Source organism: Asterias amurensis, chromosome 13 (assembly GCF_032118995.1).
Source record: "Asterias amurensis chromosome 13, ASM3211899v1".
In the NCBI taxonomy this organism is placed as follows: Eukaryota; Metazoa; Echinodermata; class Asteroidea; order Forcipulatida; family Asteriidae; genus Asterias; species Asterias amurensis.
The window spans coordinates 13,962,205-13,978,183 of record NC_092660.1 but is presented as its reverse complement, the minus strand read 5'-3'; the positions used below and the strand labels follow the sequence as shown (position 1 = coordinate 13,978,183).

Sequence of the window (15,979 nt, the reverse complement as noted above, 5' to 3'; positions counted from 1 at the left end):
CATTTGCCAACTGTGGCGCAACATTCATATTGATAAAAATCAATGTGATTGTCCCTGCACCCCACTTTGGAATTAACAAACCGAAACTGCACCCATTCTCAAAAATATGTACTCTTTTTATACATGTGTTTCTGCATTCTCCCCTTCCCGGTGTCGCAGCACTGTGGGTTTTGTTTTTTTGTCTGAAACGCAAACAAAGTTTGAAACGCAAACAATGTTGCCGAGTGATATGGAAGGATTTAGGATTAGGGACTGGTTGATAATGAAGGGGAATGCGGGGATGGGCAATGCAAAGACCACGATTATCTGTTTACACTACCCACAATATCATACATGGAGTGGAGAAACACATTCCAATGGAACTTCTTTTGTAGTTGCATGTATCAGGACCACATATTTCACAGCTGTCATGAAGGGCAAACATGAGTGCTGATCAAATTGATTTTCGGAGATAAAATTAGCTGGAAAGCATTCGGTATTGATCAATTGTCTGTTTCAATTGTTTGGAGTTATTTCTTCTTCTTGCTCAATGTATTTTTGTGATGACCTCATCCTTGACATGATCTTTCAGAATTTTTTAAAAGATAATTTGTCTGATGAACAGGTGACATTACAGAGCAAAAGAGGGTAGACTACTCTAGCAAGATGGGGTACACCTTCCCTATTCCATAGGCAAAAATGCTATGTATTTGTCTGTAACGACCCTTTTCCCTGAGCGACTGAAGTTGCTTTTTCATGCAGTATCACTGAGTAATGATTATTGGCAACCATGTTCACAAAATATATTATCAAAAAAAGGCTCTTGCAACTGTACTTGCATACATTGCTTTCAGGGCAACCAAAATAGGCCATCTGCTACAATGGTCTGTAAAACTACGGATGTAGGTACAGTTGCCAGAGGATTATTTTTGTTATAATGTAATTTGTTTCCCAACCTGAAGACTAGCAGAGTATACTGTTCGAATTGTCGAGACCAAACCGGTTCCTTTCAGAGCCACCACTCCTTCAAAAGAGATTTTACTCATGGTTGTACCCGCAAGTTTACTATTCATGTTTATATTTATAGTATACTCTTAAAGCCATTGGACCCTTTCGGTACAGAAAACAAAATAAAAGTTCACAGATTTACAAATAACTTACAGAGTTTACAGAAGGTAGTGGTGAAAGACTTCTCTTGAAATATTATTCCATGAAATGCTTTACATTTTGCCTTGGACAACACTGTTTACCGATAGGGTCCAATGGCTTTAACCTGAGTTTTATTTCCGTCTTCAATATATTTAGTTGTTTTTTCTCAAAGCGAAACACAACAGCAGGTTGCGTCTCAAGTCCTGCACAAATAATGATATCAAATTACACTTATCTTACACCCAGGGTCCCAGAGTTACCAGGGTCCCCGTTGCAGACAGTCAAAAGGAATCTTGAAATGATAAAAAAATGTTTTTTTTATATCTCTCTGCTGTTATTTTCTCATCTAATTAAATAAATTGAAAAGATGTATTTGGTCACCATAGTGACCATAGGCTATTGTATTTTACAGTACCGGTATATTTATTGATCAACCATTGGGATTTGTAAACAAAGGCGTTGAAGTGAAGTATTCACACAGCTGAACAGGCTGGATGAAGTTTCGTAGACAATCGAAGATTCTCCTGGTTGTTTGCGTTGATATAAAGATGGACTATACAACAAATTTAAAATGTTTTAATCAAAAATTGTATTCGTTATTGACTACAAAGTGATGTTTTACCATCAGCTACAGTAGAGTCATTGGGTTTGCAGGGTTTTGTGTTGCCTTTGAAAATTAACCAGCTTTGACATGGCCTTATCAGTGACTATTGTGACCAAATTTCGATTCCAAAGACTGTTCAGATTTTCAGATTTCCAATACTCACCGCATGGACATAACCACTCTAGATTTTCAGTGATACCTCAAAAACGCTACCATCTTTTTAAATTTAATTCTCATGAGTTGGTTTTTGCTATAGACATCTTCATTTATATGGGATTAAATTAGTCGACTGGTTTCAAAAACCAAAGGTATGCTCTGCCTTATAAGCTGCCAATGGAAAAATTGCATTGAATTGACCAAAAAAATAATCGTTAAAAATATCTAGCAGTATTAGATAGAAATTTCGGATGGTTCAAAATTGAATTCTAAATACCCATAATCATGGCATACTCATGTACACATCCTGTGGGTGTAACAAGGACACTGTCCAACAGATAATATTGCTCAATCCAATTTAAAGGTCTTAGTTACGAATCCATCGTCCCACCTTATAGATTTCCCAAGCAATATCCACAGACATCTAAAACCTAAGACGTTGACTGCAATTCCTTGGTATTTGTCAAGACGTGATTACATTTTGTATCTGTGGGATGTGAAGACGACACCACCCCAAGAGAACATCCAAATCCTATTTGTCTCTCAATTAGATGCTCCGCCGGCAAGGAATGACATCCAACTATGGCTAAATCCAAAATGTTCCATCGCTCTTTTCCAAAAATACATAATGGCCTCTCCTTTTGCGTGTCTTGTGGGTGTAAAGACGACTCTGAATCACTTTGATTTTACACTAATTGCTATCATTCCTTCACCCTTTTCCGAAATACTTAACAGCATCTCCTTTTGCATGTCTTATGGGTGCAAAGACAACACTAACTGACGTTTTTTTTTCTTTTCTCAATTGCTATCTTGCCCCCCTCAGGGTTGGAGTTCTTTGAGACGAGTGCTAAGGAGAACATTAACGTCAAGCAGACATTTGAGCGGCTGGTTGATATCATCTGCGATAAGATGTCGGAGAGCATCGATACGGATCAGAGTATGCGACCGGCGGCCACCATCACACCGACGGATCCTGGACAGACGCCATCGAATGCGTCTTGTGGATGCTGATCAACTCACGATCAGGGTTAATGGTCAATGGACGGTAAGTTTTTCTTCTCTCATGACTTAACTAGATTTCCCTTGAATCCATCGGAACCTATTGGCAACAGTTGCTTGATTTGTTTTGTGGATGTAAGCTCTAGTGACTGTAGTTCTCTACAATTTAAAGGAACATTGCAGAATTGATTTTTGCCAACAAAACAGTTGCTGGCAGTGTAAGCACTTTATGAAATCCACCAACATAAAATGACAGACATGTACAAGTTTAAGATCTTCCGGCCATCTGATCATTAGACACAAGAAAATAGTGAAAAACCGATGAACATATTGCATGACATCAATTAAAAACAAATATATAAAATGCTTAGCGCTCACTTTTGCCACTTTGCAAAAGTCGAATAAACTATCACTATTAAAAATGAATGGTTGATGACATGGTTGGTGCAACTCAATATTTTAGACTCAAAAAAGTTTCAACAGTTCACTACCTCTATGCAAATTTGGTTCTAATTGTATCATTTCTAGAAGTTTTATCTATCTAGAGTCCATCTGGAGTTGCTCGAGGAAGATTTCATGAGTGTGAGAAAGTTTACTTAGCTTTCTCATCACTGCTTGCTGTTGTTGATCATTTAATCAGTATTCATTAATGAATGTTGTGTAGTGAGAGTGTTGTTTTGATTTTTATGGATGAAAACTTTTTATGGATGACAAAAGTATAATGGAAATGTCTCGTACGCTCATCGAAATTGAGTAAGAGGATCGTCGTTGGATTCTGATCGATGAAGGAAAGTTACTTTAAGGTCCTCATTGTCTGGTGTCCTGCCTCGTAGTATGTGGACTGGAGTTAATCAAAAATCAATCAAGAGGCTCAGTAGAGTGACAAGCGCAGTGATTGAAAAGTCTTGCACTGTCCCGGAGAGAGGAATCTTATCGTTACCATGGGTTTTAGGTCTGACACATGAGAGACTCTCCCACCCCCCCCCCCTTTCTGTATCGTCTGTATCCAGTCTTGCGACATTTAACGGTAAACACCTCGTAGGATAATGCAAAACCTGTCTCGCTGAGTGTGAAACCAGGGATGGTTGTTTCTTTATTGTTAGCTTGATATAGAATGTCAACTCGTTTCAGAATGTTGTTATGGCCAGAAGAGCGGTGTTTTGGAGTCTTTTGTACACCTGCCTCATTTTTTATTTGTTTAGTATTAAAAGTAGTGTTTACTTAGTATTTCAATGTAGTGGATAGTTAATGGACAATGTAGTGGATAGTTAGTGGATAGTTAGTGGATAGTTAGTGGATAGTTAGTGGATAGTTAGTGGCAGTTCTCCCGAAGATGATCAGAGCATACTGACCGATATGTTGAGTTGTGGACCACCTGCTCTTTTCAGAACCAAATCTATTTAAATGAGATTTGTACATGGTGTTCACAGCAAACCTCTCTTAGACAATATAGTGGATAAGGTAGTGGATGATCTGACAAACGGTAATTATAGTGGACAATTTGAATAATACGGTTTCGAGTTTTATACGAGCAACCTCTCCCCATTATTACAGTTTTGAGTTTTTTCAAATGAGATTATGAATTCAGTGGAAAATGTAGTCGGGATAATGTGGTGGACAGTAACGTGGACAATTTTGAAACCATGTTTTTGAGTTTTTATGAAATTAGGAATGTAGTGGACAATGTGGTGGATAAAGGTAAACTGTTTAACTATTTGTTAATTGGGGTGAGGGAGTCGGGGAGGGAAATTCATATCAAAATCACAAAAACACAATCCATTAAGAGTGTCCCAGGGGACTTTTATAAAACCAAAGATAAATACTGAGTAAAAGTACTTCTGAGGACATCAGTTCAACTTCCAAAATTTGGTTGCTACACCCTCACCACATATCAGGTGATCATGGGGGCAAGCAAGACAATGAACAAATAAATAGACACATTTTGTCAGTGTGTGATACTTGTTTGAAAGCCGTTTATGTATCAGCAATATGTGATTGTAAGCATTGCAACCCAGCAGCCTGAATATGTGTGGGTGGGCTCGCTGTGAAGTTGATTGAGAACTGACCCTGCCATCCTCAGCTGTGCTCCAATTAAAATGTGGAATAAGTGCCACGAGGGCTAAACCCTCTCATCAAAGCGTGGCGGAGATACAACACAGCCGAAGACGATAAGTGCTCGCTGGGTTTGTTGCTACACCGCGATGGAGAACAACTAACATTTAGGTTGGACTCCGGTAATACAATTGGATCTTGTAGGTGGGCGTGTTATTAACACGGTTCACTGTTAAGGAGTGATACAGTGTGTTTGTAATCATGAGCTGCAGCTATCGCTGTTGGGTTTGGCTGTTTCCTGAGCGTCATTTAGAGGCCGTTCACAATAATTATCAAATTGTACAACCATAAACTTGTTAAAGAAAACATTTTTTTTCCCCATACTATGCTACATTTTTGATTATTTAATGTGGTTTACATACAAACCCTGGAAAATGCCTCTTCCTCTACCTTTAAGATGCCCAATCAAATTCATTTGTGATCTGATCTGCTAAGATACCCGGTGATACCATTGATCTCCATTATACTGACTGGATAGGACATTGCGCTATGCTGCGTGCATAAACACGCGGCCCAACAATGGCGGCGCAATTCCTTCAAACGGGTAAATTAATGTGCACTTGGTCGGGTTTGAGTGTGTCAGTTGAAGTTGTAAATTGAGAATAGAAATGGGGGGAAAACATGACGATCGATAGTTTAAAGTATGAAAAAGTTTCTGATTGAAATGCAGTAAAGCAAACTAACTTTACATTTGTTTCTATCAAATGCCCTATTAGTATTATGATAATGATATTTAAATTTCTAAACAAACACTCGGCCGAGAAACTGTATTGGGATTCAGGTACATGTTTTTTTGTTTATTCTTTCAGTTCATTGAGAAAATGGCAATAAACCATATAAAGACAAAACAAGAGTGCTCCTACAATAAACAATTCGAGTAGGCACTAGAGTGAGAACTACATACTCACTAAAATCGAGGGAAAATAACAAGAAAGATGAAAACAAAATACAATGTGATAATTGAGAGTTGACTCCATTAACAAATTTAAACCTTTTATTGTTAAGCTTCTATTCATCATGTTAATTGAAAAACAATCCCAACAGTAAAACTTCCATAACCGTTTTACTGTTCCGCCAGAAATAAATATTTTTATTTTGGTCACAAATAACGAAGTCGGCTATTTCCGAGATGACTGATCCTCTCAACGAACTTGTATCGTCTGTACATAATTCGCATATACTTGTCGCTTTCCCGAACCTTTTAATTATTGATGCTATGACAAACATCTGTTGAAATCCGGGCTTCCCGTCCTCGTCGATTCCAGACAACCATCTGTAACGGAGCGAAAGCAAAAATAGTATTGCTCGGTAAAAATAACAAATACTTGGCCTATAATAATTATTTTTATGAAAGATAGTTTAAATTTCCGGCTTATATTTGTAACGTTAGATATAATGATAATAATATGAATCGCTAAAAAAATGCAAAGGCCTACCTACTTATGGAAAGACAATCCCTTTGCCGACTCAGTTTTCCCTCCTCCAGTGATTGACAGCCGCGCACGACTTCACCATCAGCATAATAATTTTAGTTTGTTTGATCCGATTCCAATTGTATTAATCCCCAAATGACAATTAAAAGGACGAAAACTTCTCTCTGCTTGCAGCAACTCCGTTTAAAAGTGTACAACGCATTTCGTGTGACGAACGGTCTTCACCCGTTTGAAAAAATACGCGCGCGGCCTGCGTTTGGACGCAATGTCCTATCCAGTCAGTACAATGGAGATCAATGGGTGATACCCACTCAACACTCTCGAACGTACTTGGTTGTTCCCATTCTGTTGTCTTCTCATTCTTAGTAACCCATTTACACCCCATTTGTGATCTAATCCACTACACGCCCAGTGTCCTCATTAAAAACACCCAATCACGTGATCGATCCACTCAGATCAAACACAGAACCCGATCGCTCCCATTCTATTGTAATCTCAATAAAAACACCCAATCACAGTGTTACCCACGCAACACTGTACTTTTCTAAGACAGTACCCGATCGCTCCCATTCTATTGTATTCTCAATTAAAACACCCAATCACAGATATGTGATCGATCCACTCAGATCAAAGACACCCAGTGTTACCCACACAGCGCTGATACTTCTTTAAGACAGTACCCAATTGCATCCAAGTCTTTATCGCAGTGCATCACTCCCATTCTGTGGTCTGCCCAGCTCTCCTTTAAAAGCACCCAATCATACCCCAACCCGTGATCTTCTCCTTTAACATACCCTGAAGATTTCCTGAAGAACCCAAGAAGCTATCCTCCTCAAGGGAAATAAAGAACACAGATGAACGATTGCAGATCAGATAAAGAAACCTGTCTCTCAAAGTGGATGATAAAGAAAAAACAATTTCCTGTTTGGCGTTCATGTGCAAAGTCCATGCGCAGATGATGCTAATAACCTCCCTGTAAATCATCCACTCGATATAAAAAAACCTCATTTTTCTTGGCGGTTGATATTAGGCAAATGAAAATGTTAAAGTGTCGCTTTCAAAAGTTTATTTTTCCCCCCTTTATTCGGTGGAATATCTACATATAACTTTGCGTGGTGGAAGTATAACTAAGAGAGGTTTTATATAAAATGAAAAAGTGTTGCTTTCCAAAGAGTTTTTTGTTCTTGCCCTTTATGCAGTGGAATAATTATCTAGTCTCAAGTTTAGGGATTTGAAACTTTGCATGGTGGAAGTATAACTAATTAAGAGAGCTTTGTGACACCATGTGAAAATCAGAGCATACTGATCAAAATGTTGAGTCGTAAACCACTGGTTCTTTTCAGAACCAACACTACTCAAAAGAGATTTTCACGCTTTGTTACCGCGATCTTCTCTTAGTCTCAAGTTGATGTTTTTAAACAAGTAAATAGATTCAAGATGGAGAGAGGTTGAGATGATCTGGGATGCAGCTGGGAATAAATGACAGTTTCTTCTTTTCTTGCTTTCAAAAAGGGACATCTGAGACTTTAGAAAAACTTGACGGGAGAGTTTTGTTTGACTTGTTTGAATTAATGGATACGCAGAACCATTAATGAGTGTTTATTTTAGTCTGGTTTGTTTGAAACCCTTAAAGGCAAAAAATAGCAAAAGGTAACAAAATTATGCTTACCAGAATATGGCTACCAGCCAAAATACCATGTCTCGTATATAATTTGTGACTGGCCTGCTCATACCTGTTAAGCACAAAATATGTAAGCAAAATTGTGTGCTTAAGGCTCTATGAAATTTGGCCCAGGTCTGTTTGGAAACAGGCAGTACTCAGACTCCTCTAAAATCCGTTGATGGACAGTACCTTTAAGGATTAATGCACTTTCAGTAGAACAGATGGCTCCTGGTGACTCCAATCAGAGAGGTCTATTTGCTGCGTACTTTAACATAAATCACAGGGTGTTCATTTGGTCAATCTGTCGCCTTTATGTACACTCTCATAACGGACGTCGTTAATATAGTGAATCCTGTAGTCCTTTGGTGGTTGACTTTGCTCTGAGCACATCAGCAAAGACATTCCTGTGAGTACATGTAGCTGTGTTTTAGCTACATGTATGAATTTTTCAAACACTTGCCAACCTGTGAACGTTTCTGTCCATTGCCGACCATTTTAGGAGTTAAGATATGATGCCCGTGTTATCACGCGGATGCCCTTAAATGCACACTGCCTATATCACACACACACACACACATTCTGACTTCAAAAATGGTACTCTGAAGATGACATCGAGTGAATTGGGTAATTTAATGATAACTTTAAAATATTTCTCCTGAGCTAAGCAAACTAGACAGAACAAAATCAAAAAATATATTTCATTTCATTTCATTTCATTTTATTTGCTAGCAAACATGAAAAAACACAAACATGAATTAAAAAATTGCACATCAAAGATTTACAAGAAAAAGCAATATTACAATGGTTATAAAAAGAGAACAGCAAAAAATATGCAAAAACACAAGCAAATTACTGAGAAACCGGGCCTGGCCGCGGGCAGATATAAGGATTGTGTAGGAAACACCTCCAGTGGGGGTGGAACACAAAACACTACAGACGAAACAAAAGACAAACACCCTGGCAGGGAAAGCCAATAGCGACAAAAGGTCACTTTCAAAGTGGCTGACCTTTTGGTTCGAGACAAAACGAGAATTAACAAGACATACCCTCCACAGGAGGAATACGTATTACCCACCAGCCAAGCCAGGCAACTCAGATATAAAAGACAAGCAAGAAAAAACAATAATGCATTAAAAAAAAAAAAATTAAATGTGGACCTGCCAGCTGATTTCTTTAAAATGCTTTTTGATTCCTCTAACAAAACCAGGAAGGCTAGTTAAAAGTTGGTCCCTAACATGGGAGGGTAAACTGTCAAAGTAGACAGGAAATCTGTTAAAAACAGTACATTTAAAAGCACCAGTTCTAGCATAAGTATGATGAAATTTAAGAGTGTCAGAATGGCGAGCATTAATTGTAATAAAATTGAAAGGATCAACATCATACACCCTATATAGACACTTGGCAACATAGGCAATGGCAAAGTAATTATATCTATTCTCCAAAGAGGTAAGCCCAAGCCTTTGAAGGCGTTCATTTTAAGGCAACTCGCCTCTAGGTGCAGGCAGACAAGTACGCCCTAAGCGCTTTTGAATCTTTTCAAGATCTTTCAGATGACCAGACTGGTGTGGAATCCAAGCTGGAGCCCCGTACTCCAGAATGGGGCGACACAATGAATTATATAGCTTAACCAAAATGTCAGCTTCGTTACAGCAGACAAGACGTCTAATAAAACCAAGAAGCCTTGAGGTTCTAGAAGTGATATGCTTAACATGGTCCCCCCATTTAAGATTGGAGGAAATGACTACACCTAAATACTTATGACTTTGCACTACACCAAGAGAAGAATTATGAATTTGGTAGGATGGGTGACGATGCACAGCACCAACCCTTCTATCTCAGACGCATGGCCTTGCATTTATCAGGATTCAATGACATTTTGTTGACTTGGCACCAGTAAGTAATATTATCAAGATCCTCCTGCATAATGTGCATGTCATGTGTTAATGTTAAAATACATGTAACTGTGTATAAACATTTTAGTATTCATTTTTTAGGGTGAAATTATGCCTATAGGCATAAAAGGCATAATTTCACCCCAAAAAATGATTTGAGGAAAAGAATTTTCTATGAATTTGTTGTTAAACCAAGATGGTGGCAATAAGATAAAGTTCTAAAGAACCTCATCTTACTAGGATTGAATACTCCTCACCACCCACTCCTCGTAAAGGTCAAGCATGGTTGCCACAACTTGTTGGCATTAGATCCTGCAAACACTTCTGTAGCCTGCAGCTCTTCTAGGTAATGTGCTAATCTCAAGTGACTTTTTTATGTTATCATTTAATCTTACTGATTGGAGAGAGAGAGAAAATCGCATCTACTAAAACATTTATTGTTGTGACCCTTCTGATAGAAGGATAGAAGGCTTGGAATTTCATCTTTGAGGGGGCAAGGCCATTGTAATTCTGAAAAGGGCACTTGCCATGCGAATAACCAGACAAACAACCAGACATAGACCCTACCCATTGTAAAAAACTAAAACAAAACTTTTTTCCAATCACACTCATGCAGGTGTTCAAATTAGCCAATCAGCAGAGGAGCATCATCAAATGGTGTGCATCGATCGCATCCGTGTTTAAGAATCTACTCTTAATACTGATTAATCATCTTAGTACTTATTTGAGTAAATGATTATAAGATCTGGTTTGACTAGCCGACCCCTAAACCTCTCTCATCAACCTCTCCCCACCGACCCACCCAAATCAGTTTTCCCCATCTCGCTACAGTGCATTGATTTTCTTATTGATCATCCACTATGGCCGACCCAAGGACCCATCGGTGTGTGTTGATACATACACACAGTGTGTACTTTACTCAGGACAGGGGACTTTCTAGCTGACTAGGGCCCGCATATTCAATGTCTCCCAATGTTATTAGTTTCGATCAGTCAGGGGGATTGGTGATGTAGTATGTGGGGAGGATATTGCACCATCCAAGAGAGGAGGAGGAGGGTGTTTGTTTCACTCCTCAATAAATGCATGTATTCTCCATCTCTCCCTCTCTTCCAACCAGTCCTTACTGATGTAAGGATTTGGGCTGAAGTTCATTGCAAATTCCCCCTAAAATATGTCGCGTCACATCAGAATTTGCGAAGATTTCAGTTCAAAAGGTGGTAGCCTTTTTTAAATATCTCTGAAAATCCAGAGTGACTATGTCCACGCAGGAAGTATAATCCCTAGTTAGAAAACACAATCTGAGAAATGTTTTTGCAAGATTCAAATTTTTGGGCATAAAAACTGATATATTTGTTACATTAACCACATAACTTCGAAGTGAATATTTCTCAAAATGCTTATACTACCAAAAGCTGCTTCTAACCAAAGGTTTTTATTGCCATTAATTTTTATAGCGATTACCAAAATCAAAACCGTCCCTTCCAATCATGTTCAGACCTTTTTCAGAAAAGAAATATTCCTAGAAGTTTTGATTTTGTTTTGCGATGATCAACTAGGACAACAATCTTTGGGATGTTGAATTTTGGTTTTGTACTCAGGTGTGAAATCCCCCTCAGCTGACATTTCCTTCACTGTTCCAGACCATGAAATGCAAACTTTTACTGTTGTTGTTGGGATCTAACGAGATCGTCACTGTGATCTGGATATTTGTTTTTGGAGCTTTGAAGATTCAGAGAAGATGTCCCGTTACCTCGGTTGTCAAAATACCTAAAGAGATCACGTTTCCCCCACTGGAATGACTTTCAGTGAAAAATTAGACTTTTTCAAAATTCATGTTTGCATTGTTGTACGACAGTAAACTTTAACCTTCTGCTCCAGTTTAACCTGGCCATAAATATTGAGACCTTTTTGAACATTTTGGAAAGAGTAAACTAACTTTTAAATTGTAAATTTGAATAGTGTCAGCTTTTTGGTTATTTTGTGATTAAAATGAGCTAAATATACAACAATAAAAAATAATGTTGTGAGAATCCATTTTGAAACTAAAAAGTCACTAAATCACAGTGAAATTTTTAATGTTTAATTTTTAACTTTAAATATTGGTTTGTGATAAACAATCCTCAAAGGATCTTTTTCACGAGGCAAAGGTAAAATTATTCGCTGTTTTGATTAAATACAGTGGAAATTCAGAAATAAACTTAAACCATTCTTGATAAAAAAAAAAATACACCTCCCCTTACATTTGACATGCAAGATCACTTGATGTTTTTGGATGCTACCTCGAAGGGTATCAAATACAGCTTGGCATTTGACACAGTTTTAACGAGAGGTTAGAGACTTTTATCACAAAACTTAATTTGACCAGAAAGCTCATCTTACACCATTGGCCATTCTCCTTTGACCCACTTTTGCATAGTATCTTGAACAGGCAATAACGAGAAACTCGCTGTCTCCAAATATTATGCAATATTTTCTTTTTAAAGATCACTGCAGTCAAGCTATATTTGTCACTCAAAGCAACCATTGAATTCTCATAACAATGCCTGTCCTGTCTTTTCCCGTCGGTCGTTGGAGTCACGATAAAACAATTGGGAACAAACCTTAATTTGTTCACTGTTTTCACATTGACTTTCGGATTTGCAAGATCAACTGTTTTACTGATTTCTCAAAAACTGTTGCATTTCAGACAAAACTTTTTCAAAGGATGTTTTCCACCATGACCATCTTCATACCATGAAAGTTGAGCGCAAATCTGTGAACATCTATATTATTTTCACTCTTACCAATAATATGCACACCCTTTAAACCAACGTTCCATATTCTAATCTCATTTTAATTTATGCGGTTTAATTTCTTTCGGACCAACGCGATACACTCAATATTTTGTGAGACCCTAAAAAAAGAAAAAAAATCACTTAAAAAAAATGGTCCAAGATTTCCTTGGGGTTAAACAGCGGAATGAGGTATGGAATAATTAGTGTCGGTGTATATGTCGTGACTGTCCCTCACTCCTGTAACTGCATCGGCAGAAACTCGCTGCGGGCTAGACAACGACAATGCATTATGCATCCCAATGTGCGGATGTGCATCGTACATGAGGAGTGTGGGGGGGGGGGGGCAAGAGAACGGTGTCCAAGGAACACTCCATGTTAACGGGTCTAATCAATACGAAGCAGTTGAAACACCGATGATGTATTGCGAATTTGGATAACATCTGCCGACGTTGGGCTCTCTCTCTCTCTCTCTCTCTCTCTCTCCCTCCTTAATTTCATTCTCTGTTGAGAGAAACACGTACAGAAAATTACTCATGTGTGTAGTGGCAGATCCGGGGGATCCGTTAATGTGTTAATTTAATTAGTACATTCAGTGTTGGCTCTTCATTGTGCAAAACACCAGATTACAGTGTACAAAGCAATACAGTACACAAAATTAATATTTGCTCTAGAATTGCAAGGGTCATGGGTTTGAATCCAACCCGAGATAATATGCCTGTGATATTTTTTTTTACACAACTTGGGAAAGTACTAAGTATACAGTGCTAACACACATCGGATTGAAACAATTGAACTATTCCGAAAAACCAAAGGTATATTTTCTCTTTAAAGACACTGGACACTATTGGTAATTGTCAAAGAACAGTCTTCTCATTTGGTGTATCTCAACATATGCATATAATAACAAACCTGTGAAAATTTGAGCTCAATTGGTCGTTGAAGTTTAGAGATAATAATGGAAGAAAAAAACACCCTTGTCACACGAAGTTGTGTGCTTTCAGATGCTTGATTTCAAGGTCTCGAAATTAAGTTCATGGAAAATTACTTCTTTCACGAAACTACGGCATTTCAGAGGGAGCCAATTCTCACACCTTTTTGTACTATCAACCTCTCCCCATTACTCGTTACCAAGTATGGTTTTATTACCAATTACCAATGACTAATTACCAATAGTGTCCACTGCCTTAAAAGAAGGATACAATTAAATACACAATTTAGAAGCTGTGTTAGGTCAGAGGTAGATCAGTGGATATGTTAATGACAGTAGTTCTCTCCTTGACTCAGACTCATGGCTTCAATGAGATCAGATTGTGGTCTTTGTGTTCCCTCCAATCTCCTTTCAGAGCCATTATTTACTGAGCCTCATCGAGCAAGCGAGCCGCTCATCTCCAAGCGCTGCAACTGCCATTTTAAAGGCACTGGATACTTATGGTATTTACTCAAAATAATTGTTAGCATAAAAACTTACTTGGTAACAAGCAATGGACAGCTGTTGATAGTATGAAATATTGTGAGAAATGGCTCTGTGTAAAAGTATCGTAGTTTTTCAGAAAGAGGTAAATTTTCACTCAAATGTTAAAAGACTTCAAGCCTGTGCACTAAGGGTTTTTCTTCTTTTATTAATCTCTTTAACATAAATTCTGCGACGAAAAGTTGTCGGAGACAGAAAAGAAACAAGATACAGACAGTGAAATGGTTAGAGAAAGCTAGTTGCAGATGTTGAGTGATTCAAGGGTAGATTTAGGAAATAAGTACCTTATGTCTGACTAAATTGAGTCAACATTTTCAAAGGTTTTTTCTTTTATGTTGGGATACACCAAATTATTAAGAATACTAGTCTTTGACAATTACTAAATGTGTCCAGTGCCTTTAAGAACCATGCATATCCTCATCTGCCCATTCTCCTACTCCGCTTTTCTTCTCTTGTTGTTTTGGCTGTGCGTGCTCAAGACGGTTTGTGCAGGGACGGATAGAGAAAAAAAAGTGGAGAAATTGCATCACGTTGCTATAGCAATGCTAACGTCATCGCCTTGTATTTTCTAGATGGATTGTTTTATGAAGCACGAAGGTTGAGAATCTTGCGTTGGCGATCGGAGGTGACTCTTAGGTTTCTCTCTGCCTAGCATCGTTGATTTCAAGGCGGAATGCCAATTTGTAGATCTGTGGTAACTCGCTAGCAATTAACCTCATATCTTAGTTTTTGATGTTTGCACTGGAGAGGGAATTTGATTATTCCCTCGGCCGTTGGAATAAGCCAATTAAAATTGGACTCAAACCCGAGTTTGGTTTGTTATTGTGATTTTTGTATTTTGATGCTCTTCTTGGAAAGGGTTTTATACATAATTTTGTTTTTATATATTTATTTTTCACTTACAGTAGGAGTGGGGGGTGTAGTGTTAGTCAGAGTCTTTTGAAAACCCTGTTTTAAATTTGGATGACCTGTAATAAATTTGGAGACCCTGTTTTAAATTTGGACACCCTATTTTATCTGTCATTTACATGTAAATATATGGTCAGTGAACTCTTTGGACACCCAGTTTTTATAAAAGCAAATTTGGACACCCTTTCACCAATCTTGGCTGAAACCTGACTGGGGGTAGGGATTCCTGTGTTAAATTGGCCTAATGTTTTTGTCTTTTTGGAATATGCTAGTTTGGATGTCTATGTAAATTCAGACTGTAGCTCGGTAGTTACACAACAATTGCTTGAATTTATACATGAACTATTAAATAAACCACTTTACATTCATTTTGCATTTTAATGTCGTTTAAAAAGATATTTTGGAGTGGGTCCATTTTAATGTTATGTTCTCAGGAAGTATATTATATGAGTGAATAAAATTTAAGATTTTTATGTTTTATTCAATTGGGGGCTTTGTAGAAATAGTGCCTGCAGGAAGTTCGGGCTCTGTGGTTCTTTTGTAAACATGTTATGTCATGGATTACATGGTGTACACATTATTATATAGTATCATAAAATATGTAAACATATATTTTATAATACCCTGATTGTATTATAAAAATAGTATTATTCAGTATTGTAAGAGCTTTTCCATGCACAAGCTTGCATATCAGGCTGATTCTGTTGGATTCTGTGCATTTAGGCTGTCCCAAAAAGACATTTTCAAACTTGTTTTAGTTTGTTTAATTAGTAATTTCACAAAAGTTAAAAAATAATTGATATGCTCCAGAATACACATTAGAGCTTTTAAAACAAAG

General features: G+C 37.7%; 1 protein-coding gene across 2 annotated transcripts in view; it reads left to right on the top strand.

Annotated features, from left to right (window-relative positions):
* LOC139945957 (ras-related protein Rab-3-like) overlaps positions 1-15,979 on the top strand; it is a 58,413-nt gene that overhangs the window by 34,886 nt on the left and 7,548 nt on the right. For both annotated transcript variants that reach the window (XM_071943499.1, XM_071943498.1), the window contains exon 5: positions 2,712-2,933. In XM_071943499.1, coding sequence (XP_071799600.1) covers positions 2,712-2,899 — 188 coding nt within the window. In that variant the 3' untranslated portion in view covers positions 2,900-2,933. The remainder of the gene's footprint in view (positions 1-2,711; positions 2,934-15,979) is intronic.